Source organism: Botryllus schlosseri, chromosome 9, assembly GCF_051294905.1.
Source record: "Botryllus schlosseri isolate E-star chromosome 9, Bs_hap1, whole genome shotgun sequence".
NCBI classification, from domain to species: Eukaryota; Metazoa; Chordata; class Ascidiacea; order Stolidobranchia; family Styelidae; genus Botryllus; species Botryllus schlosseri.
In genome coordinates this window covers 4372675-4388645 of record NC_137244.1, presented here as the reverse complement: position 1 = coordinate 4388645, position 15971 = coordinate 4372675, and the positions used below count along the sequence as shown (strand labels likewise).

The 15971-nt window shown below is 40.9% G+C and overlaps 2 protein-coding genes and 1 long non-coding RNA gene across 3 annotated transcripts; 2 read left to right on the top strand and 1 right to left on the bottom strand.

Annotated features, from left to right (window-relative positions):
- The first annotated feature begins 7 nt into the window (after positions 1-7).
- On the top strand, positions 8-3805 carry LOC145445871 (myb/SANT-like DNA-binding domain-containing protein 3). Its single transcript, XM_080324034.1, has 4 exons — positions 8-301; positions 373-562; positions 1095-1363; positions 3020-3805. The coding sequence occupies exons 1-2, from the start codon at positions 84-86 to the stop codon at positions 467-469; spliced, it is 315 nt and encodes a 104-aa protein (XP_080180160.1). The 5' UTR covers positions 8-83; the 3' UTR covers positions 470-562; positions 1095-1363; positions 3020-3805.
- LOC145445848 (general transcription factor II-I repeat domain-containing protein 2-like) lies at positions 3751-7501 on the bottom strand. The gene is made up of 2 exons (XM_080323998.1): positions 3982-7501; positions 3751-3926 (listed from the first exon to the last, which is right to left on the bottom strand). Exon 1 carries the CDS (start codon positions 7264-7266, stop codon positions 5284-5286), a length of 1983 nt encoding a protein of 660 aa, XP_080180124.1. The 5' UTR covers positions 7267-7501; the 3' UTR covers positions 3751-3926; positions 3982-5283.
- Positions 7502-9678: 2177 nt separating this feature from the next.
- LOC145447115 (uncharacterized) lies at positions 9679-13206 on the top strand. The gene is made up of 2 exons (XR_013917459.1): positions 9679-9956; positions 10011-13206. It is a non-coding gene; the product is annotated as an uncharacterized LOC145447115 (long non-coding RNA).
- Positions 13207-15971: the final 2765 nt, after the last annotated feature.

The window sequence follows — 15971 nt, the reverse complement described above, 5'->3', positions numbered from 1 at the left end:
TGTCTGCCACATGATAATGTTTAGGTAAAGCAAACTATAATGTTGGATTTCAACAGAAACATTTTTCCAGTTACAGTTACAGTATGTCAAAATTAAGGTTTAGTTTGGCTGACAAGAGCCGCCTTATGACTCTTGTAAGCGCAAAGCTGGATGTACTTGAGGATAAAAGAAATGATGGAAATTCTATCCAAAGGAAAAATGCTGCATGGGAAGATCTTGCCGTTCAATACAATTCCTTCCCGGATGCTCAAAAGGTATCATCCAAGCAGCTTAAAAAATGTTGGAATAACATGAAGGCGAGGTAAGATTTTTGATGAAATTCTAGGAATATGCCGAGGCCAGTTCTAATGCATAGCGTATGCATTTCAACAGATCGAAAGAAGATATAACAGGAACGTGCCCACCTGGCTGCAACTGGCGGAGGTCCTCCAACCAAGGCAGTACCAGAGATGTCACAGATGATCCATAGCATGATACCGGAAACAACTCGAGCCACTCCAGAATGATTTTGATTCTGACCAAGTGGTGTTTGTGGACGTTTCCGTAGCATCGACATCTTCAGGTACGGTATTCCATAATAATGGACACTTCATTGATAAAAGCACCATATCAACTCAGTGATCCCCACTATTAGTAGTCAACGGTATTCGCTGTTGATATTTGAGCATCGCTGACTCTGGTAATGTAGGTTTTGCTGCGTGTTGGGTTACCGCTTAGCTGCGACTCCTGTACATACCAAATTTGTGCCTTACCTCCAAAATCGCTCCGAATAATAACTGTAAAACCTTATATTCGCAAACCCGAAAGCTAACACTGACCAGAATTAGCACTGCGCATTGATTGATAGTCATGAGGTTGAGGACTATAGCCAGTCAATGGTGATCAGGGTCTGGGGCATATCCACGATGTGATGTTGACATCGATATTGTTTATTATTAATGAGCGTTAACTAAAATCTGTGTAAATATATACAGATACATATATGTCATGACTAACATTCTGAGCAAAGCTTTATAAGCATATATAAGTTATTTAGAATTTATACGCATTTGCTATGCAATGAGTGCTTTCTATATCATATATCCCAATTTCAGATGTAATTTTCCACGACTGCAACTCTGGCTTCAAGGCCGGTGATGAAAGAAACGGAAAAGACAGAGATGCCAAGAAAGAAACCAAAAAGAGCTGAAGTTATCAACTTCATATCGGATGCCATGTTCTTGGAGCATGAGTTGAAAAAAGAAAAGATTAAATTAGAAATTGACTGCTTGCAACAGCAAAGGCTCTTAGTAGAGAAGCAGCAGTCCGTTGCTGATCTGCAGTCGGTACTTGTGACCAAGCAGCTGTTGATAGCAGATGCAAGGCGGGTAATTCCATGTCAGATCAACCAAAAAAATGGATTTCGTCACCACATAGTGTCAGATTTTGCTGAAATTTGGCTGAAAACATCATGAAGTATAGCTCACTGAATCGCAATTTATTTGAAAGGAATTACTTCAGTAGTTTTAAAGTTATCGCATGATGAAAAACAGGCTTTTCATGCCCATTCAACCGTAAAATCGAAGGGCTGTTTCTAAGTATATTTGGAATTGTCTGTAAATGAGCTACTTTCACCTTAGAGTGTTGTTCACTTTGTTATGTTGTTTAAATTGATCTATTCTATCATTCAAGTGCGAAATTAGTGATTTTTGGTGCACGGCCCCGAATTTATTTCAAGTTAAAAGACGGTACCTCTGGAAATCACTCAAGCATGACAATATTTCAGGAGTCTCCCTCTCATTTCTGTCTACTTGAAAAAAGTTATGAAGGGTGGCAAATGAAAGCTGTTGTAACATAGATTCCTTAGAAAATAAGTTTTTATCTAATATTCACTTACAAAGTTTTGAAAACAGGGTATATTTCAGGTCATGAAAATGTAGTGATTTTCCTAAAAATGATGTTTGATATTCTAGTTGCTGTCTTACCTTGAGACAAACTCCAGCATGTTACTCATTTTCTGGAAATTCTTTGTTCTGACAGCTTTCATATGACACCATTTACAAAAATTTTGAAACAGACAGAAACGAGAGAGAGACCGCTGAAATATTGATGTTACGCTTCAGTGGTTTCTGGGTTTAATGAGTTACATTTTGGGATGTCAACCAAAAATCAGTAATTTTTGTCCTGCATGATAGAATAAATCAATTTATACAACATAACAAATTAAACAACTCTCTAATTGTCAAAATAGCTCATTTACAGAAAATTACAAATCAGCCTGAAAAATAACTTGAATTTCGCGGTTGGATGAGCATAAAAAGCTTGTTCTTTATCATGCAATAACTTGAAAACTACTTATGTAATTCATTTAAAATAAATTGATATTTACTTATATATACTTCATGGTGTTTTAAGCCAAATTTCAGCAAAATCTGAAACTCAAGAGATACCCAATCTCTGTTTTGATTAATCTCAAATTGAATTACCCCATGGATTCAGAAGTATTTATGTCAAGTTAATTTAGAGGTACTATCCGTCAAATATTAGTTAACAAAACATATCAGCCAGTTTCCTCTCCAAACAAGCTTTCATATGACATGTTACTTTCCAATTTTCGTGTAGACAGAATTACGCTAGATATAATTGAAGTTCATGTTACGCATGAACGATTTTGAAAAGTGTCAGTTTATGAGGTGGGTTTTAACCCCTGACCCCATTTGATTATGTGACAATTTTCCCTTCAATAGCAAGAGTTTCCTCTATTCTATCATTAGACACCATAATCCACTCTCAAATACTTGACTATGCTGTTTTATAAACGTTACTGTAACAGGTAATGTAAAAGTAATTGAACTTCATGGTTGGGTGAGCACAGAATGGCCATTTTTCAAAATGCGATAACTTTGTGATGGATGGACCAATTTTGACAAAATTAAGTTTGCTGCAGTCAGAACTGGATACCAGATTTACCCCTCCATTTTCATTGCAATCTGACACCTAGTGGTGACGGGTGCGGTTGATTTGACATGGACTTACCCAGGCAAAAGCTTGAAGGCTTGCCTTCACCAGTCCCACTAGAAACTGGTCTACCTACTTTATTGATGTTACTATGCTTGTACTTGCAGCAATGTAACATGAATGCTTTCCTTGTGCCATACCCATTTAACTGTTAATTATTGATAGTTATTATGCTTGTACTTGCAGCAATGTGACATGAATGCTTTCCTTGTGCCATACCCATTTAACTGGATTATTGATAGTTACTATGCTTGTACATGCAGCAATGTGACATGAATGCTTTCCTTGTGCCATACCCATTTAACTGTGGATTATTGATAGTTACTATGCTTGTACTTGCAGCAATGTGACATGAATGCTCCCCTTGTGCCATACCCATTTAACTGTGGAATATTGATAGTTACTATGCTTGTACTTGCAGCAATGTGACATGAATGCTTTCTTGTGCCATACCCATTTTACTGTGGATTATTGATAGTTACTATGCTTGTACTTGCAGCAATGTGACATGAATGCTTTTCTTGTGCCATACCCTTTTAACCGTGCATTATTGATAGTTACTATGCCTCTAATTGCAGCACCGTGACATCAATACGTTTCTTTTGCTATGCCCGTTTAACTGCATAAGCCTTGACTTGCAACACCGCACCGTGATATTTATGCTTTTTTCGCTATGCTCATGTAACCGTGGATTATTGATAGTTACTGTTCCACTTCTTTTCTTTCTACACTACCATTTCGTTCGGTTCCATGCAAGTGATACCGCAGTTTCTTTATTTGTGATAACAAATTAAATTTCATTCGTAAAGTGGGTTTCTACGATCCGTCGTCTCCGAGCTAGGCCTCTCAGGGAGCCTCGTACATCTCTCGGTGCCTCTACAACTTCTTATGGGATGACAGAGAGATTTGTTTTATTGTTGATGATGCACCTAAATTTGAAGGGAGTTAAGCGCTTGATATTAAAAACATCAAGAAATATATTACCTGTTCTTTCTGGCATAGTTGTATAACACTGCTGTGAACATCAACCACAGTCATTGATGTGTCGCCCGTAGACCCAGTGATAAGCAGGGGAACATGCTCTTCCACACTCCAAAAGTCCTCTCTATAGTTATTCTGGAGGATATTAGAAGCTTGTTCGGCAGCTGTTTGTCGTAAAATCGTGTGGCCTCATTGGCTGCGACTTCACCTTGTGGGAATTTGATGTATGCTGAAGCTGAGCTTTTATGAGATGGCAATACTGTCCAGCTGCACCAATCCACCAACCAACGGTGAGCTGGGACACATGTTCCAGTTCCCCAGCAATAACTTGTAAGCTTCCTGTGGCGTAAAAGCGCAAAACCACAAGGAACTTCAATAACGGGGGCAGGGGCAGGCCTTTGTTGGATGGGCTGGTAAGGTCATGTAGGATCTCCATCATCCACTAACACCGGCATTCGTAAGCCTATAGCGATCAGAACACAGTTCCTCAGTGATATATTCCACGGGATTATCAAAATCTGTAAGGTACTTCCGTACTTGCTGCAGCCTGTTTCCATTCACTTGCATGTAATATTCTAACATATCTATGTCAATAGCTATTTCATCTGAAAGGAATGAAACACGTACCGTATACCTATCTGCCAATATGGATCGGTGTCTCGTGCACACTAAACATTCTACTAACTGTCCTCGCGGTGTGATACTGCACACCAAATACATTACTCTAAACCAGTGGTTCTCAAGCTTTTTCACTGTGGGAGCCATTTTATGAACCTCAACTCTGTCGGGAGCCGCATGATGGCACGAATAACGTAATTTATTGAGAATAGAAAAATATCATCAAAAATGGTATCAACGAAATGGTGTACGGCTAAAATAGCGACGGCCTTAATAGCGACGGCCAAAACACCGACTGGCCACAACAGCGACGGCCATAACAGCGACGGCCAAAACCGCGATTGGCTCAAACAGCGACGGCCAAAACAAATACGAAAATTTCCCCAGACGACACTGTGACAGCGGGCACTCCCCATACGGACAACTTCCGAAACGACGTTACCCAGCCACGTCCCTTCACCGATGGTATACCGAGGTATACCCTTCACCGTTGAAGCCGATTGCGGATGATTTACAATTTACATTCTTCCAGATAGTAAATAGATAGTGATCACCACAGATTTAGCGTCACAACATGTTTATTGAGACTTAATCCACAATCTTTCTGAGTTCCGAGAGCATGTGAATTGAGTTTGGATGAACAAGGCGTGACGCTAAATCTGTGGTGATCACTATCTATTTTGCAACTTAGTGCGAAACTTGAAATTGAATTTGATTTTTCACAAGTTTGTCATAACGAGGTTTCATCGTGGAGGAAGCTGTGCACAAGAGCTGTTTCAGATGACGATCAGTCAATCGGTTGCGATATTTGCTTTTGATCCTCACTAATTTGCTGAAAAGGGCTTCACATACATAGGTTGAACCGAACATGCAGGCATTCTTCGATGCGTTAGCTATCAGGTTGGGGTATTTTTCTTCAGGAACAGCACCCCAAAATTCAAGGAGTCCATTGCTTTGAAACAACAGTCGCAATTCTATATCGGACTGCAAGTCCAGCAGTTCCATCTGAAAAATATCAGGGGCAGTGGCGGCATCTACTGCCATTGGGTTTGAAAATATATTCATCAGGGGTACGGAATGATGCATTCCCTCTATTCGACGTTTAAACCCGTCAATCAAGGTACTAATAACCTGGTCATATGTTTTGAATGATCCATTCTGTCGGTGGTTTGAAAGCGTTACAAAATGTGTCGTAACACCCTCCTCTAGGTGCTTTCTCCAAAGACACAATTTCTCAATGAAACCAGACACTGTCCCGTACCAGGCGTGACAGAGCTTGTTATTTCCTTGTAAGTTCCGATTTAGTGACGACAGGTGTGAGGTAATATCCACCATGAACGCCAAGTCAGCAACCCAGTGTTCGTTTCCCAACTGAGGGATGTCTTTCTTTCCTTCGACAAATATTTTAATCTCAGGAAGTAGCGCGTAAAATCTTTTGAGGCATGCAGCTCGGCTTAGCCATCGTACAGCGGTGAACATGATCAAGTCTCCATGGTCAGCATCAATATCGGTGAGAAAAGCCTTGAATTTTCGATGGTTAAGTGCGTTTGCTCGAATCCAATTTACGGTCGATATTACTATATCTGTCACATTGGACATCTTTAATGATTTAGCAACAAGACTTTCCTGGTGTATAATGCAGTGTTGCCAAGTCACAGCGTCAAGATTCTGTTCAGCACGCCATTTGTTGACGAGTCCTTGAAGACCTAGATTTTTGCCGAGCATTGCTGGGCAGCCATCTGTCGCCAATGAATATAATTTCGATGGGTCTAAATGCGCTTCTTGAAGAGTAGCATGAAATTCACGAAACATGTCGGTTCCCTTCGTTGTGCCATGAATAGATCGCAAAGTAAGAAACTCCTCGCAAATCTTGAAATCTGGCATGACTCCCCGGATGAATACAGCTAATTGCTCTATGTCGGTAATGTCGTTAGTGCTGTCAAGAGCAAGCGAGTAGTAAGAAAAATCTTGCGACTTGTGAATAAGTTGCTCATGCAGATCTTGGGATATGCAATCGACACGACGCGTTACTGTATCATTGCTAAGCTGCAATTTTTTAGCTTTCTGCTGAATGGCAGGAGAACAATTGTCTTCGGTAAACAAAACAATAGCCTGCTTCGTAATTTCGCCATCAGAATATGGCTTCATATTGCTGGCCAATAGATGACTGATCTTATATGATGTTATTGTTACCTCTTCGGGTTCTTTTTTTTTAAAAAACATTTTTCCTTGTTTGCTACGCTCTGCTTTCAGACATTCTAACTTCCGTTTCCTTGATTCACCTTGATAATCGTCGTATTTTCCCGCATGTGTTTTATAATGCCTCTTAACGTTGAAAGATTTTACACCGTTTATTATTATAGGGCACAGAAGGCATTTCGCTTTGCCGTTTTCCTCAATTTGAAAATACGCCTCTTCCCATTCACTTTGAAAGGCCCGATTTTCTTGCACAAGGGTGCGAGATTTCTTTGCAGGTTGATCTGAACCTGACATTATCATTGAACCAAAGTCTCCGATATTTTCTAACGCTATCAAGATCAAAGCAAAGAGTAAGAAAATAAAGTACCTGCAGTTACCCCAAACGTTGATTGTCTTATTGACCGAGTCTCTTGTCACCCGTATTCTAATATGAGCCGCCGTCTCGAGCGAAATAAACTTCGCCCGTCTCATTACAGACACCTGATTAGGCTTAGGTCAGACGGTCAGAGCCTTCAGTAAAGCAGTAAAGGTTCGGATTTAAAGCCTACCGAAATTACTATCGGTAATGTTACGTCACAACCCGTACAACTTGTATTACGTAGGATTCTATTGTGATCAGGGAATGACCTTCGCGTCAGTAAACGTGAACATAAACGTACATTTGTTGTGTTGAAGGCGCGATTTATTTATGATGGTTGCCAGTAAACTCGCCCCAAAGTAAATTCGGCCCGTCGAATTCGGCCCTCGGTCATATCGGCCGTCGGTGAATTCGGCCCTCGGTAAATTCGGCCCTCGGTAAATTCGGCCCTCGGTAAATTCGGCCCTCGGTAAATTCGGCCCTCGGTAAATTCGGCCCTCGGTAAATTCGGCCAGGGCCAGAGTAACAACAACAGTTACAATACCATTATCTAACCTGAACCCTAACCCTAATCCTAACCCTAATCCTAACCTAACCCTAATCCTAACCTAACCTAACCCTAATCCTAACCTAATCCTAACCTAACCCTAATCCTAACCTAACCTAACCCTAATCCTAACCCTAACCTAACCCTAATCCTAACCCTAACGCTAATCATAACCCTAAAACTAACCCCTAACCTCCAAATCACTTGATAATATTATAATTATGTAATATAATACACATTATTAGTTATTATAGTAGGTTTAGGGTTAGAATTAGCGTTAGGGTTAGGATTAGGTTAGGGTTAGGTTAGGTTAGGATTAGGGTTAGGTTAGGATTAGGTTTGGGATTAGGGTTAGGTTAGGGTTAGGATTAGGGTTAGGTTAGGTTAGGTTAGGGTTAGGTTAGAATTAGGGTTAGGATTAGTGTTAGGGTTCAGGTTAGATAATATTATAATTATGTAATATAATACACATTATTAGTTCGTAATACAATTTCACACAATGTTCTCCGAGGGCGAATATACCGATTGAATTCGGCTGTCGGTAAATTCGGCCCCGTAAACATCGGCATATATATATACATATATATATTTATACGCATACCCTGTTCTCCAAAATCACTTGATAATAATATAATTATGAAATTAATTCACATTAATAGTTGGTAATACATTTTTATAAAAAATTCTCTGAGGGCAGAATTGACCGAGTAACCAGTGAATTGACCGGTGAATTCGGCCGTCGGTAAATTCGGTCCCCGTGAATATCCGCGCTATCTCCCGTGATTACGCGATCTACGCATACCCTGACATCCAAATCACTTAATAATAGTATAATTATAATTCATGTTAACGGTTGGTAATACATTTTAATACAATATTCTCGGTGGGCCGAATTTACTGGTGTAATGGCCGAATTTGCCTGGGCCGAATTTACTTTGGGGCGAGTTTACTGGCAACCTTTATGATCATGAATAATTAGAATTTCCGTAGAAGCATCAATGATTTCACATCGTTAGTGAGAGCCGCACGGAGAGCAGTCGAGAGCCGCATGCGGCTCGGAGAGCCGCGGTTGAGAATCACTGCTCTAAACGTACCGGGATCCCAACCCGGCATCTTAACAGTTCATACCGAGCGAGCGCACAGCGCACAGTTGCGAATGATGCCAGACGTGTCGAGTAAGACTCGAAACTGAGCAAAGCTAGAAAATGTCTTTGAATACCAAGGAGCTACTCCAATGGAGTCGAACTCAGCCTTTACTCCGTCGAGCAAGCCTTGAGTTTGAGTTCGAGGCGTCTCTTTGAATACGGGCCAAATTCTCAGCTCGCCAGCTATCGCGCATCGTCTCTGAATACCAAACAGCTCGAAGTCGAGCTCGACAGACCGCGAAGTCCGTCTCCAGCCGTGCTCAAACTCATTCTCGAGATGCGCTCTCTGAATACCGATTGTTACGCAATTTTGACGCAAAGTGAGTTTGAGCACTGAGTAAGGTTTCTTGAATACGGGCCCTATAGTCTGGATACCAGGACATCAAGACGTCGGATACAACGAACGGGCGGACAAACTGGCCAAGCATGCTGCAAGTTTCCCCGACGTCGAGATCCTAGCCACCCCTTTGTCGCTGAAGGAAGCCAAAGTTCGAGTCTCCAAACACTGTCGTGAGAAATGGTTTGAAAAGTTCAGGGAGCATACGGACGATTCCCAATTCAAGCGGATTTTCTCACAGCACAACGAAATCCCAGTTTTCCCACTATCGTCACGAATCCAATTGTCAATCCTCGTACGTCTACAAACAGGGCATTGCCGACTTGCCAACCACCTACTTCGAATTGGAAGCCACGAAGATGGGCTTTGTCGTACTTGTCAACGACAAGAAACGGTTGAACATTTCCTCATTCATTGCCCAAAATATTCACGCGAACGGGAATACCTGGAAGGCATAGCCCGGGAACACGGCGTGCCTTTCTTGCTAGATAACATACTGTGGAACGCCCTGCGCCCTCTTACGGTTCATACACCCTGTAATATAAAACACGCCATTACTCACATTGTACCACGCTGTATATCACGTGACCATGCCCTTCTTCTTGTATCGCGCCATATATAGACGCGCACATTCAGATATCCCATATGGGACTCATACGCTACTACTGTTCATATTCATTCGACCAATACATCAATCTGAGGCAATTGTCGTCGCATGCATCGTTGAGCTGTCAGATCAAGGACTAACGCAGGGCCAGGCGTTCGCCACTGCTAGTTAAGTATTTACGTAAGTCACAACCTACGTTGGACTCAGGCTTACGGCTCTAGCAGGTTATCCGACAACGCTACGTTCTCTACATGGTGCATCTCGTGAGATGATTTCGGCTTCAACGAAAGACGCATCGCCGCCTCAATATCGGATTTAGTTCGTCAACCACTATGGACACTCCAGAAACCGCACTCGGACTCCCAAACCTTACGGTACAGTTTTTTGCATATACGAATTGTCGAACGAAAGCAGTTTTGCATTTACAGTTCCATTTAATTCGTGTGTTATTGCTCGCTACATGTACTATGGTTTATATATCTGCCGCTGCAATACGTAGCAACGATCCGGCCATGTTTCTGGTTTTGGTAAATCAATATAATTTCCTAACGTTCGAAACCAACATTCGATTCGCTACTTCGACGATACCTCGAAATTTCCGCGCTCCAATCGCATATTTGAAGTGCAGAGTTTACTTATAAACGCCGACATAAGCGCGTTTACGGCTGTGATGTAAAATCCACGTTCGTTCTGCATTTTTTTTAAAACAACCCAACAAAATTTCGAATTATGATTCGTTATTCCACCATTTTGTTTCGGATTCATGACTTTAACATAAGTCCGCACTACCTGATATTGCTGGTTGCCGCCTTGTTATTGGCCGGGTAATATCGTCTTCATTTTAATTTTCGAGTACTCTATAAGTCTATATACTCGGACTATACATTCATTAACAATCAATCGAATTGCATATTAACCCAAACACGTACTTACGGGATTACTACTCCATCAATTACTTTGGAGATCTATTCCCCGCGTGCTTTTGGGATACGCGCTTAGATTGTCCGCTGCTAATTTCAACATTCATAGTGCACAACTGTCATTTGCTAACAAACGTCTATTATTCCGTGATGTCGTTCTAATTCATTCTCAATTCATAACAGTAATTTCAACTGTTCTAGCATACCCTTACCATCTGGCTCGTATATGACCTCATTGTCGGTGAGGAACCATTTTTAATTTGCTATGCGTTACGTAAGCGCTAGTTAGTACTTAATTCCTTACCGCACGCGTGTGTCTGTTTCGATAAACAATAGATTCACAACGAAACATCTTCAGCCATTTTGTTCCGCATATTTAAACGCTATTTAAAGCTAATGTCTGTGGTTATTATCGGTGTCTAAACCAAGGTCTAAACTTTGGTTTTTAACTACGCATTTCAATATAGCATTACCATTCTTTCTGTGCAGCGCAGATAAAAAAAGATTGAACTCATACATTCTCCTTAACGCGAAATAAACATCAAAGTTAAACGCGTTCTAATCATCCTGCTTACTTGATATATTTCTACCACAATGGTGATATCATTTTAATTACATTACAGCGTTACTTGAACATATCGTTAAGTATCGTTATTCACCTTAACTTACATCAACATTGAGCTTGGATTTATATGAATACGGAAGTTATTTTCCACTTTTGTAATATCCGAGACATTTTATGCCAGTTGATTCGATACCTTCAACATTCGTTGTTGCATATTAACATACAAAACTCGGAATTTTACCAACAGTCTGTTGAATTTCGGTTCGTTCTTAGGCTATATATTACGCACCGCTCATTAATTTCCATAACGCTCAACAGCTTCACACTATTTTCCGCGCAAATGCGATTAGCGCGTACATTATGTCCTTACCAAATTCCCTATTCATGGAATGTGATAAATTCACGGACACACCTTTATACTAGGTCTTTGACATATTTGCTTACTTCTATTTACCTTTACCTAAATAAGGGCGCTTTAACACGCTGGAATTTTTTTTTTCCGCAATACTATGTCCTTTTACCCGCGATACCGTCAACCTAGTTACATGCGATACATATATTTTACCTGCAATGTCATTCGGACGCAGTAATATCATTTAAATATCCCGTGATATATTTGATCACGGACAATTTCCCGTTTCATATATGCTACTCCGACCTAGGAAATCAGGAATGGTTTCGGTGGCGTCGTGATCTAAGGCACTAATTTCGACCCGGGGGTATCCGAGTCTTCTCAAAGCGTCGGCCACGGGATTGCATACGCTGGCCCGGAACTTCCGCCCTGATCAAGCAGTTGGACGGGGTCAGTGTTGTAATTAAACTCGTGTGTCTATACAGCGCTCAGACTCGCGATATTTACGAAATCTGATGCTGACGTTCGCACCGCAATCTGAGTCATTTCTTGATCAACTAGGAAGTCCGTACTTACAAAAGCGTTACAGTCACTGTATATTATATATATACTTTTAATGTGAAGCACGATTCTTACTTACGCAATTGTGCATTAACTGTCGCGACGTGTTTAACGGCACACGTCAATTTATTTCCGGAAACCTTTATATATCTGGATAGCATATGGCGCACAAATCCTGCGATATGTGTGGATTTGTGGTATACTATGCATACAGTATACGTCGCTTTGGGAACTTTCTCGACTTGACTGCGTGTTAGCTGCACTCAGATTGTTTAATTTGATTGCTTCTGACACACATATTTTTAGCTACAATTGAAGCAATTATCAATATTATGGACATCTATTATCCTTATTTTCACGCTGCGACTTCGTTATAATCACAGCATCAATGTCCCCGCGTTACACGCTTCAATTTCATTCACATTAACATGACAATATTTCAACACTATACGCTTTTGAGCTTGTCAACACACCCGGAATATCCGGCATAACTTCTATCGACTTCTAGATTGGGAACTATATTCAACCCGGTTACAAAGTAGCGACGACGTACCGTTATCACCAAGAGGTCGTATTACTTGTCTCTTAATTGACACTACTCATAACATTGTATATAACGCTTCAACGCCTTCGTATAAGCATATTAAGCACTGCGCGTCCGGGAATAATATTCATTATTACATGACACGACATATTCTACGCGCAATGTCTCTTCTTTGTTCACTCGAATAATTGTTGTAACAAATATCAAAACCTTCGAGTTTGTCAAAATACCCGGAATCTCCGGTATGATTTTCATATGCCAGCCGCATTATAGTATTTCTTATTACGCAATGCACGTGGTCTTTACGTCACGCTAGCGCGTCACGAAACATTTTCAGATACAATTGGTATTCCCAACCAAAACATATCTGGTCGCGGCTACGTAAGGCTTCCTTATCGTATTGCATTTGCCTGATTTTACACGTTCTGTTATTTCGTGTGTAGGCTTGGTATTAAATGCATATTTTTTTCGCAAATACTGCTTTCGTCTCGTTTTAGATTCGTATATTCGAAAAAACGTATCATTCCGCCGGGGATCGCCGAATGCCGACATGCTCATGCTCATACAAGGACTATTCACTCGCCGCTCCGGTAAAATATACGCCGGACACTAGGAACTGGTACACTATTTTTGCTGCGCGACCCATAAAGGCCTCACTACTCGGGGAATACATGTACCATGTACTGTACGACATCAGCTACGCCTATCGCGCTTTGGTACGATTAAACCCGTCGTAATCGTCAAGTACAACGCGAATCTTTCGTTGTTCGCGTGTATACCAAATATACCAGAATTCCGCGGCAGAGTCACTCTGGACAAAGTGGCCTTATAAAATATATCAAGGAGCACTAACTTTACCGCTTAACCGGCATTTTCGCGATCCCACGGCTAATTTATATATAGCTCTCGCTGTCATACACAGCGGACGAACTGATTTGACTTTCGCAGCCACATGGCAAAGCTGTTATAATCATTGTTCGGTCTTTGCATAAGACACATTCGCATTTTACAACGCAGCGAATCTCGTAATACTTGAAATATTATGATTCAGGACCTTTTCTATATATATCCCTTTGCTGGGGTATTATTATATTATTCCTCGGCCATTGCACGTGGAAAGTACATTTCTCTTGTACGACCGATTATCGCGAGAACCATCCTATACCCGGAATGGATTTTGATTGACAGCGATTTCTTGCAACCTCTTCGTGGTTTCTTTTCCCTATATTTCAACATACTTGCTACTTAATTTTGTATAATTTTCTCCGCTTCCGTGTCGTATCAATTGATAATCGTTCTCCCAGCTGTTATGGTCATGGTATTTCTAGCGGCATACAATAAACACACATCTGGTTGTCCTATTTTCGTTCGTAAATAGGTTTACCGGATTCTTCCCACACTAATTATCACTTCGTCACAGTGGATAAGTATTGAGAACACAGTGCCGGCTGTTGCCCTATATTAGATCGATTGGCGGCAATTTGAATCCCTTTGTCGGTGCTCGCCATCCGTTTCCCTTTTTCTCTTTCATTTTAATGAAGCAATAATACGATTGCCTTTTTCTTAACCCTAATGCCGTAATGCAATGGTATCTTGAACCACGTGTTTCGGCTATCACACTTTAGGAATACGGTATTCCCAACATACACATTATTATACACTTGTTATATTGCAATTATTGCCGTTACCTATCCAATTGACCATACGATTGCCCATCGCCATCGCCAATCTTCTCGGCATTTTAGTTCGGTCTCCAATCGGGATGTTGTTTTTACGATATAACGGACACTGCGTACATAATGCCGTTTCCTTTCCGCACATTTATTTTTCGTTTTCGTCCGGTATTGTCCTTCTAATAAAATACAAAATATTGCCTCAGATACGCAATTCACTGTCCTTTTCATTTTGATTAGGTTATATTCAATCCAACCCATAACGTGTTAGTTCATTCACTAACTCATACCGTTTCATTGCTACCACGGTGTTAAAATATTGCATCAATACATTATTTCATCTTTCGATTGCTGTTATCGCATCCATTCATGTGAATATTATGATATCCACTTTCCTATATATTGGGATTGTCGCTATAATTAGCTCTTTTTAAATGAGGACGATGTGGAACGCCCTGCGCCCTCTTACGGTTCATACACCCTGTAATATAAAACACGCCATTACTCACATTGTACCACGCTGTATATCACGTGACCATGCCCTTCTTCTTGTATCGCGCCATATATAGACGCGCACATTCAGATATCCCATATGGGACTCATACGCTACTACTGTTCATATTCATTCGACCAATACATCAATCTGAGGCAATTGTCGTCGCATGCATCGTTGAGCTGTCAGATCAAGGACTAACGCAGGGCCAGGCGTTCGCCACTGCTAGTTAAGTATTTACGTAAGTCACAACCTACGTTGGACTCAGGCTTACGGCTCTAGCAGGTTATCCGACAACGCTACGTTCTCTACAATACTGACCCATCCCGCCACGATTTCCTCTGTAATAGAATTCGTTTTGTTGTCTGGAAGAGAGATATAATGTAATAATGAATAGGCTACATAATAACTAATAGACCTGGTGCACAAGGCCATAGCTGCCGAACACCACAAACTCAATACCAACAACAACCCCTGGATTACATCATATACTTTCCAATTGATAATCATCATTGTATCATCATCATTGGTTTATTAGCAATTCTGTCAGTTCAGATAAATGCAATTCACGGCAGTCAGACTGGCTTGCATAGCGAAAAATTTGATAAGATCGGTATCAATTGAAGGCAACCGCGGTACTGATTGCGAAAATATAAAATTTATTCTTCGCGTGGTCCCGGAATCCCGCATATTCGGCCTCCAATTTTGCATTGTAATGGAGTTTTGGACTGTGATACATCAATGCCGTCTGGAATAAGATGCCGCAGTTCAGGAGCAAGTGCACAGCAGCGTAGCGAGACTGTGCATGTGAACAATGTTCAATACTCTTGCGGTTTGCGTTGCTTCATCATTGCAGTATCGTTTCATCTCTCACCACTTGGCACGATTCATTAGAATTAATACTCGATTCTTTTCAGTTCAGTTCTAATAATATTTTCATCATTTCGAAACACCACAAACCTTCGATTCAATGAAAAGATAGGAAGGTGTCGAAACAACTTGGGGTAGGCTAGTCTTCATGCAAGATCAGACACCCACCTTAGCCTAGGCCAGGGTTGTAACCAAGTCAGATTG

Excerpts from the sequence above, each read along its gene's own strand:
- LOC145445848 (XM_080323998.1), bottom strand. The coding sequence starts at position 7,266 with ATGAGACGGGCGAAGTTTATTTCGCTCGAGACGGCGGCTCATATTAGA.
- LOC145445871 (XM_080324034.1), top strand. The coding sequence starts at position 84 with ATGTCAAAATTAAGGTTTAGTTTGGCTGACAAGAGCCGCCTTATGACT. Across the intron at positions 302-372 it reads TGGAATAACATGAAGGCGAG|ATCGAAAGAAGATATAACAG; the intron begins GTAAGATTTTTG and ends GCATTTCAACAG.